Genomic DNA, 9,807 nt, shown 5'->3' with positions numbered 1-9,807 from the left:
ACTTGAACCACTTTAATACAACAAATTTGTAATTTCTTCTGTGTAAACTACTAATTCTAGCAACTCTGCCGGTAGCCTAGCTAGCAACAAATTAAATAAAATCATAATCCTAGTAGCATTGAATCCAAAAGAAAATACATTTATTGGAAGAAATGGGGAATCCTAATACATAATTTAATTTTGTACTTGGTCTCTTATAAGTAGTGAGTTTTTATTACCAAAATCTGAGACCAACACAAACCTCTTGAACAATTGATTCTATCAAATTCAACATATAGTAATCAAATCAATTGATTCTGTCATATACCTCAGAAATACACATATATATGAAAGCCAAGGAAAAAAGATAGATGCAGATCCTGCAAATTTATATCGGATCAGAGTCCAAACAGAACAGTTCTATTCTTTGGAACCACCAACTGATGACATATCAGAGGATACCCTTGAACTGCTATCTTCTCCAACTTCATGGGCAGGTTCATCAAGTGGATAGAAATAAGGCTTAGGGGGTATTTCTAATAACTCTTCATCTTGTTCCAGCATCTCTACAACTTTCTTCATTGAAGGTCGATCATTAGGCTTTGTCTGTATACACCACAATGCCACAATCATCATTTTCTTTGCCAACTTCATCTCTTCATCTGTGTCATTTTCTATTGTTATTTCCCTCCCATCTTGCAATTGATCATAAACCCAGAAAGGGAAATATATTTGGCTGGAATTTTCAGTCAAAGCATTCAAATTCCTCCTTCTACTAGCCATTTCCATCAACAACATCCCAAAGCTATAAACATCTGCTTTGTATGAGATTGCGCCGACGTTTCTATAGAAGACTCAGGAGCCATGTACCCTATGGTTCCTCTTGCTGCGGTCAGAGACACAATGCTTTTATCAGTGGGATAAAGCCTTGCAAGTCCAAAATCAGAGACTTTTGGATTGAATTTCTCATCCAAAAGAATGTTATGAGGCTTAATGTCAAAGTGCAGAATTTTAATGTCGCAACCATTATGCAGATACTCAATACCACGTGCCACTCCAAGAGAAATGTTGTACAGTTTTTCACAACTTAAGGAATTTAAAGCACTCTCTTGAGGTGAAAATATGTATTTTTCTAAAGAGCCATTTTGCATTAACTCATACACCAAACAATGCTTTGATCCCTCCACACAGAAACCAATGAGTTGCACCACATTAACATGGTGAATTCTTCCAATGGTAGCAACTTCATTGATGAACTCCTGGCCATTGGATTTGGCCTTATTCAATACCTTAACAGCTACAAGACGACTGCTTCGAAGTTTTCCTTGGAAGACAGAGCCATAGCCTCCATTTCCTAGTTTAGTCTTGAATTTTCCAGTTATGTTCTTGATTTCTTTGTAGGAGTATCTAATTGGCATGATGTTGTTGTCACTTCGCAGAAAATCTTCGATACTGTCATATATCGATAAATGTCTTCGTCTCCATTTATATATGCAGAAGATAACAATGCATGGAGCTCCAAGTACAAATTTGGCAAGAACAAACAAAACTGTAAAGAAGATGGAAAAATAGTTGAGAAATCATAACTTCGCTCAGTTTAACACGTTTAAATTTGAATGGCAAGATTTTAAACTTAATATGCTATTTTAAGAAAAGCCTTTAAAACTATGGTAGTTTTTTTTTTCCTCTCTCATTTTTACTGCTAAATTCTAATGGTGTTCCCTTCATAAATTCCACGATGTCATTATAAACCTATGCATAAAATAAAACAAAATAAGTACGTAGGTTCAAGCCGCAAAGGGAAAGCAAGGCTTACTCGCTCCATCCGCTAGACCAAAAGCAATCATTGAAAGTACAACTGCAACTGTAGAAATAAAAAGTGAAAAGATAAACGATCAAATTAAATATACATAAAAAATAATCATCTATTAACTATTTTATAAATATATAGATTTTGTATTTTATACAAAATTTTTAGTATACTACTACATACATGTTTAATTATTCTATTTTAGCAAGTTTAATTATTCTAGTAGCTGATTGTTTAATTAAAAAATGTGTGAATATATACAATTATATAATAATGCTAATTTAATGGCTAATTGTTTTTGTAATGAAAAACACATACCTTATCACGTGTTAGCAAAAATTATCCAGCTATGAGTCAAAAGGATAATTTAGTTTAAGAAATTAAGTTTAAATGAAGACATTGTTCTCATATTTTATAGTTTACTTTTTCAATAAATAAACAATACATGCGAATACAAAAGTTACACTTTCGTTTCATCATTATATCAACATACTCGTGAATTGTTTAGTACAAGGAATATGAAGTTTTTTATTTTCTTAGAAATGTAGAAGAAGAAAATTAGACAAGGCAATGTTGAACAACAGCACAGAAGAGAACTTGTACAAAAAGGGAATTGTTACGATACGTTATAAGATTATAGAATGAGTATTCACATAATCTGTTATTGTGAAATTGGTAGGTGTCTTATTAACTAAAATTAGTTACTTTTAAAATTTTGGGAGCCTTGGAGCAACTCCCTATGATCGGGTTCAAGTCGTGGTTATTAAGTTAGGCTGCATACATTATACTATTTGGGTGCAGTCCTTTTTCAAATTCTGCGTTAACGCGGGATACTTGTGCATTAAGCTGCCTTTTTTTTAATACTTTCAAAATTTAGATAAAAAAAAATGAAAACAAATTTTAAACCAATGATTAAATTAAAAGTATGAGAAACTTTATAAAAAGAAGATACAAGAATACTATAACAAATCAAATATACGAATAAGTAGATATTAGTTAAATTAGTAGAAACACACTTACAATTTTGATGCAGAGAGCTTATGTGATTGTTAAAACAAACGATGTTGTTATGATCACCTAGCATGGCAAAGAATGTCTCATTATTGCAATATGCTTGCAACCAAGACAGTTCAAAGCCAGAAAGCAGCATATGATGGATGTCTGTGCATGAAATGTTTTTGTGTTTGATTTCGGTAGGCCATGAAGTCAGATATATCCACTCTATCTGACACGAGTCTCCGAATGCCAAATCCTGGAGAGTTTTATCAATATCACTGACATAGATTGTACTCCCAAGCGCATAAGATCCATTCATGCAGCTTGCAGCAGCAGAAGATTCTACTCCATATGGTGGGCACCTCACATATAACATCTGCTTTATCAAGCTTATACCATCATTAAAATGGTGTGTATAGAACCGATATTGATATTGCTCATAACCCATTCTGCTGAAATTGGAGGAGGTCAAAGAATAAGGAAGGAGAGAAGAGTGATTATGGGTATGCAGGGCAACATTGGCATCTACTAGTCGGATTGTGTAGTTGTTGTAGTTAATTGACTGCACTTTGAGCTTGATTGATTTGAGATAGAGAAAGAGTTGGTTATCATTCTCGCAAGAGAGGGTGTACCTGTGATCACCACAGTGGCTTGGACTACTATTATTCAGCCTGAAAGGGTACCTTATGTCATGCCTCCCACACCACCCAGATGAACACATTCTTTTGTCTGCATCAATTGCCACCTTGCTATCCCACCGGGAGTAATGAATATTATTGAAAATATATAAAGAGATCCCCAGCAGCAGTAGAAGGGGTAACAAAAATGAACAAAGGGATAACATTTTCTTTAATTTGGTGTACACATCAATAACAATAGACTACAGATATAGATTTAAAAACATATATAACAAGAATTCACTTGCTTCACATCGCAGCACCACTTATTCACAAGGACTTACAACGAAGTCTCCGGGAAACGTATGTGCTCCACAGAGGAGTTGACCATCACTGTCTCACAACTCTATTCACAAGTCATCATACATATGTTGTTTTGACCATATTTTGTAATGTGACTTATGAGACCTTCCAGCTTCAGAAATTTCCTAGAAACTACTTTAATTAATCTAATCACACAATATGTATCACTCTTTTGTACATTGACATATACATAATTTGGACTCGTTCTAGGTATGTCCCATTAAGTATTCTTATCTTTTAAGCTTATGATACTGACTTTTACTTATCCTTTGACTTTTTAGCTTTTAGAACATATTTTGGAGGAAATAAAATAAAAATTCAGCATTCTTAATTTTATGGATTAAAAACTTAAGTTAAAGAGAAGGCAGAATCAGGGCAAATTCAAAATACAATATATGAATAAAAGAAACAGAAAAAGAAAAGCACATAAATGACCTTATGTGTTATAAGATTCACAGTTACCTGCCAAATATAAACAGTAAGAAACCTAATTAAATCAGGAAATATGTTGGTTACAATGATTGGTTGGCCTCTTTAACAGCAAGCGGTTCATACCATTCTGGACCAAATCCAGCAGCTTTTCTTGCTGTCTCATTAAAAGGTGGTTTTAAAGGTCCTCTGAAATATGTCCTCACTATTTCATGAAACTTTTGAATCACTTCATTCTGCTCTGTGGTCATTTCATTTTGTAATGAACAAACTTCTTGCTCTTCTGTGTCTGGGGCCAGCTTTCTGGACCTCTGGCATAGATACTTGAACCACTTCACTCCAGCAGCACAATGTGTAATCTCTTCTGGGTAAACTACTCTTTCTAGTAGCTCTGCTGTAGTGTCATCCCCACCATTGCGGAAACGAGAGATTGTTGTAGGCAGCACATCAAGTCCTCTGGCCTGTGTTCAAACTCACAAAGGTACTATATTTTAGATAGAAAGGGAGAGGGAGATATAAATAAAGGAAGTAGGACAAACCTACATATCACTACAGGCATTAACAAACTATTTGAAACACCAATTTAATTAAAAAAATATATAGTCAGAGCTGCTAAAATTAGAAAAATAAAATAAAAATACAATAAAAATAAATAAATCTGATGATTCCTCATGCACTCCATCACTCCCCTGCCAACAAAATTATTCATAAGCGACCTATTGACTCAATCTTGGTTTCTAGAATGACAAATCCAAGCATCAAATATAAAACATATCCATAAAATACCACAGCTCAATGTGAGACACACCTCATGGACACAATGTTCAACTGCTAATCGTGATAGTAAATCCTTGGAAGTAGCAGTAGCAGAATCCCAAAGGCCATCATGAGCTGGCAATGCTCCATAATAAGACCCTAGCTCCTCAAGTCTTGCAGCAAGAAGGGTGAAGTGTCGCCCTTCATCTTGTGCGACCTTCACAAAATCTGTGAAGAATTCTCTAGGCATCGCTTCTTGTTTGCCAAATCGAGCTATTATATCCTGCAAATGTTTATTAATCATTTTTTTATAGATTAAAATAATAAAATATTTGAAATTACGTTAATACCTGATTCAATATTACCTAATTCACTAAACAATAAGTAAATATATTTGAAGGTGTTTGACTACAAGGCACAAAACACACCGGTAACCGGAAAGTGCTTGGCGGTGGAGGGTGGTGGACTGGTGGGGGAGAGAGTGGTGGTTCCTTTTGCATGGTGGATGAAGAATGACTTCTTCGAGGAGCGAGTCGACGCTGCAACGCCTCTACGATTTTGCGAAGATGGCTCTTATCAAGATCTTCGCTCACCCCTACGCCACGGTTAGCATTCTCTCACTCGCTTTCTCATCATTCTCTTTCTCTCATCACTCACTCGCTCTCTTCGTTGAAGGTCTGTGACTTGTACTGCGGCGGAGGCGGCGACTCTGAGAAATGGATGGAGGCACAAATTGGCCACTACATTGGAATCGATGCCTCTTCCTCTTCTCTCGACAATTTGCGGGAAGCCTGGGACTCTCACCGCAAATCCTTCACTGCCGAGTTCTTTGACCTTGACCCTTGCACAGTGAGCTTTCTTTCTTCTTCTTCTACACAGTTATGTTTGTATGTTTCTTATTCTCGCTTATTTAGCATAGCTTTCATTTGAGCTGTTTACATGGTACATGAATTTAGGGCACACGGAATTGTCACTGTTTATTCCTTTCTCATAGTAATTTTGTAGTAACCTTTTTCAGCTGAGAAGCCAGGGGGAACATGTATTCTTACCTTCTTCGTTGAATTTGATTTTCATCTTTGTTTTGTTGCATAGAGTATATTTTTTGTGTTGCGTATTCATATTTCCCTTTTAGGGGGGAATTTTGTGGTTCTATAGGATAATGTTGTCAATGTATAAGCAGAATGGAACTTTGTTTTAGTATGTATGATATATGAGGATTTCAAAACTACAAACTTTTATGTGGAGCACACGGATAAATTGCCAAAGGAAAAAATTGAACTAGTGTGGTTGAGTGCACTGAGGCAACTGTGATTCTAAAGGGTGTAAACTAGGCAGAATTTAAAAGGACAGATAAAAGCTAATTGTTGCTAAGATCTGTATTGTGTGAGATATGTGCTTTTTGACACCTTTTTCCTGAGGTTGTTTCATACTTTATTTTACCACCTTAAGTTGGAGTAAAAATGAGCCTAATCCATTAGTCTTTTTGATCTTATATTGTGCATTTTCTTTTCTAACAGGAGAATTTAGAAGTGCATTTGGAGAAGACCAATGTGGCTGATTTTGTCTGCTGTTTGCAGCATTTGCAGGTTTGATATTCACTCCCAAATGATGGTTTGAAGCATTATAGTTGCTGATTGGATCATTATGGATGATATCTTATTTTCTAACATTTGTCCTTACACTATTTCTATTTTAGTTATTCCACTAAAATTTAGTTGCTGCTCCACTTCTGATTAATATCTCTAATGCAGCTGTGTTTTGAAACTGAAGAGAAAGCACGGAGACTCCTGCATAATGTGTCATCTCTACTGAAGCCAGGGGGTTATTTTCTTGGTATTACTCCTGACTCATCTACCATATGGTATGAGACTTATTTGTCAACGGTCTAATATTCTTGAATGTAATTGCATGTGCTCTCTTTCTTGTTTTGTATTTTTTTATTTGGTCTGCTGTCCAAATGAAATTCACACAATATGAGAACTGGATTGGTGATTTGATGTGTTAAGTAGTTATTAAGTGAAGCCAAAACACCTATGAAGTTTTCACCGACATATCTGCTCTTAGATTGTTACTGAGAACACTAATATTTCCTTGTCTTTGGTCTAATGTTTGCGCAATTGCGCCTAGATTGTTTGGCCTGATTTTCCTAGTAGCAGCATTGGAGTACCTGTTTATCAGTGACAATAAATAGTAGGTCTATAAACCGTGTCTTTGGTTTGCAACAATTATGTCCTAGATATCTCAGTCTTCTTTCTTCTTTATTATGCCCTTATAAATGCTCTAAGTAGTTTCAACCTTAATTAGTTTCAACCTTTATACATATGATGAAAACTCTCTGCCTAATAGAAAAGGAGAAGAATCATCTAGTGTCTAGGAGAAGTGCACAGAAGAGGTCCAGATTTAGACAATGAATGATTTATTTATGAGACATTTGTGTTTTCTTCTATTTGTAGTTGCTTCCGTCTATTTTCTTATGGTGCTTCCATACTTCCATCCATGTATGACATTTCTGAGCATTGATTGAAGTCTGCATGAGGTCTTTATACCAAAATATGCTGGATTCTGGTAACATTGTAGCCATATAGGGCCAAGTATCAGAAGAATGTTGAAGCATATCACAACAAAGGCAGCAGCATGAAGCCAAATATTGTTCCCAATTGCATTCGGACAGAGAATTACATGATCACTTTTGAGGTTGAAGAAGAAAAGTATATATCTCCACAATTGTTCAACTTTATGTTACCAATTCTTCTCTTTCGCTATGTAACCTGTCCGATCTTTCCAGGTTTCCCTTATTTGGGAAGAAATACCAGCTGAAATTTGCCAGTGATGCCTCTGCTGAAACCCATTGCTTGGTTCATTTTCCAAGCTTCATCAGGTTTTCATCTTACTTAATAACCTAAGATTGATACTCTGTGAGTTGTTGCATTGATTGCTGCCAATGCACCATATTGATGTCAATCTCTAATACTACCTACCAAACCTGTTTTCATGAAGGAACAACATTGACTTCAGTATTTTTTGTACTTGTTACATTCATATAATCAATTTCCACTTTTAGACTGATTCGACTTGTGTTCTTATGAAACTCAGGTTGGCCAGAGAAGCTGGTCTTGAGTATGTGGAGATACAAAACCTAACCGAGTTTTATGATGACAACAGGTTGGCTTTGCATTCTTGTATGTAGGAATAATGATTTTTCCAAATCCTTCAACTGTAGTATACATAGTGTGTTATTCGCAATTTTGTAGTTAAGACTGTTTTGTTTATATAACTTCCTTCTTCATCTTTCTAATTGCTCAAAGAGCACAATTGGCAGGGTTGCTAATGAACTATGTTCCAAGCCTATTGGATCCTAGGGGAAGACTTCTTCCTCGATCATATGATGCTCTAGGTAATGCATTAGTTGTTTCTCTTGACCATGAATTACCTAGTACAAAGTTTCTTGGTTTCACTTTCACCTGTAGTTAAACGGAGAACTGAGTTTCCATTCAAATGCAGGTCTCTATACAACATTTATATTTCAAAAGCCTGATCCAGATATTGCACCTCCAATTGCCAGTCCATTAATCCAAGAACCAATTTATAATCTTGATGAGGTAATTATCAATAATTTTGAATATTATTTTTCAGCATATGTCACGCTAGGTTTTGTTTATTATTTTGAGTAATACCCTAAATTAGTCCCTGGAAATATTTAGTCGGACACTTTACAAATTTTAATTATCAAATTAGTCTCCAAACTTTATTACGTTTGACAAATCAGCCTTCACATTAGGTTTTTCGTTTATACGGAGGGACTAATTTGAGAATTTTAAAAGTTTTTAGGAACTGATATGTCTTTATTAAATAATGAAATAATGATAGGGAGTGAATTGTTTAACTTTTTACCAAAATTTGATGTAAAGATTGATTTGTCTAACAAAATAGAAGATTAGAGACTGATTTGGTGATCAAAATTCATAGAGGATTAAAATGTTATATTAAAAATTTCTTGAGAACTGACTTTAGATATTATTCTTTTTTTTTTGGGCCCTTATTCTAACTCGTTCATACCCTGCTTTTTAAAAGGGTTTCTGGTTAAAGGAAAAAGCTTATGATGAACATGTTTTGTGGTCATAGTTTAAAACCTTTTTTGTATCAGTAAAAAGTTTCCATTTTTTAACACCGATATTTTTAAAAAGTGTATGAATTATTCCTTTGCTTTTAATGAATCCTCTTCTGCATGTTTTGTGGCGTGTCGTACATGCTGGGAAGTGGGAACATACCTTAAAGAAACATGAAAAAATTAATTAAACTTTCAAAAAATTTATATAAATTAAACTATAATAAAATGTCAAAAATGAAAACGTAAAGTAAAGTTCCAGTGGCCTGGTGGGTGGTGTCACACTATTTTGACTTCAACATAAATACATAATTAAAGAAAGCATAAAGTCTTAAAGTCGGTAATAATAAGTGGCATAGCTTCCTCCCAAGAGCGATAAATTAGTTAAGAAGTAATTACTTCATCAACCTAAATTATAAAATAAATAATAATCAACTGAAGCTGTGACCCATAGGCTATAAGCTACATCAGTACATCCTATGTTCATGTATGATCCCAATACTTTCCACACCGAAAGCAACTACTGACCTTATTTCGTTTTCAGAATGACATACAAGAAATTTCTTCTCATTTGTGTAGATGTGACTTCTAATTAAATTACTCATTTCATTTTGCAATTAAAAAAATATTATTATTTGGCATCCATTTTCTTATTTGTAATAATAATATACTTTGGAGGGAGAGTGGTAGTCATCCTTTATTTTACAGGGAACAAGTTGGAGAGATGATGAAATAAATGCACAGATGGAGCC

At 34.7% G+C, this 9,807-nt stretch overlaps 3 protein-coding genes and 1 pseudogene across 4 annotated transcripts in view; 1 reads left to right on the top strand and 3 right to left on the bottom strand.

The window, feature by feature from the left end:
* On the bottom strand, positions 233 to 1,897 carry LOC107605922 (annotated as a pseudogene).
* On the bottom strand, positions 2,151 to 4,033 carry LOC107607703. The gene has a single exon (XM_021106289.1). It carries the CDS (start codon positions 3,627 to 3,629, stop codon positions 2,631 to 2,633), a length of 999 nt encoding a protein of 332 aa, XP_020961948.1. The 5' UTR covers positions 3,630 to 4,033; the 3' UTR covers positions 2,151 to 2,630.
* LOC107607702 (uncharacterized protein HI_0077) lies at positions 4,114 to 5,254 on the bottom strand. Its single transcript, XM_021107934.1, has 2 exons — positions 5,003 to 5,254; positions 4,114 to 4,655 (listed from the first exon to the last, which is right to left on the bottom strand). The coding sequence occupies exons 1-2, from the start codon at positions 5,252 to 5,254 to the stop codon at positions 4,278 to 4,280; spliced, it is 630 nt and encodes a 209-aa protein (XP_020963593.1). The 3' UTR covers positions 4,114 to 4,277.
* LOC107605923 (mRNA cap guanine-N7 methyltransferase 2) overlaps positions 5,324 to 9,807 on the top strand; it is a 4,825-nt gene continuing 341 nt past the window's right edge. Inside the window, exons 1-10 of one of the 2 annotated variants that reach the window (XM_021106288.1) lie at positions 5,324 to 5,555; positions 5,626 to 5,799; positions 6,528 to 6,536; positions 6,702 to 6,811; positions 7,536 to 7,658; positions 7,736 to 7,828; positions 8,044 to 8,112; positions 8,256 to 8,344; positions 8,452 to 8,549; positions 9,764 to 9,805. In XM_021106288.1, the coding sequence (XP_020961947.1) occupies positions 5,463 to 5,555; positions 5,626 to 5,799; positions 6,528 to 6,536; positions 6,702 to 6,811; positions 7,536 to 7,658; positions 7,736 to 7,828; positions 8,044 to 8,112; positions 8,256 to 8,344; positions 8,452 to 8,549; positions 9,764 to 9,805 (900 nt within the window). In that variant the 5' untranslated portion in view covers positions 5,324 to 5,462. Of the gene's footprint in view, positions 5,556 to 5,625; positions 5,800 to 6,467; positions 6,537 to 6,701; positions 6,812 to 7,535; positions 7,659 to 7,735; positions 7,829 to 8,043; positions 8,113 to 8,255; positions 8,345 to 8,451; positions 8,550 to 9,763; positions 9,806 to 9,807 lie in introns of both variants that reach the window. The other variant, XM_021106287.1, reaches the window with a different exon arrangement.

The sequence above is a fragment of the Arachis ipaensis genome, chromosome B07 (genome assembly GCF_000816755.2).
Source record: "Arachis ipaensis cultivar K30076 chromosome B07, Araip1.1, whole genome shotgun sequence".
Taxonomy (NCBI): Eukaryota; Viridiplantae; Streptophyta; class Magnoliopsida; order Fabales; family Fabaceae; genus Arachis; species Arachis ipaensis.
This window is presented reverse-complemented; position numbering and strand designations above follow the sequence as displayed.

What these genes read in the sequence shown, in the direction of transcription:
- LOC107607703 (XM_021106289.1), bottom strand. Translation starts at nt 3,629, where the DNA reads ATGTTATCCCTTTGTTCATTTTTGTTACCCCTTCTACTGCTGCTGGGG.
- LOC107607702 (XM_021107934.1), bottom strand. Translation starts at nt 5,254, where the DNA reads ATGATTAATAAACATTTGCAGGATATAATAGCTCGATTTGGCAAACAA. An exon ending in TTGAACATTGTGTCCATGAG is followed by an intron (nt 4,656 to 5,002) that starts GTGTGTCTCACA and finishes GTTTGAACACAG; the next exon opens with GCCAGAGGACTTGATGTGCT.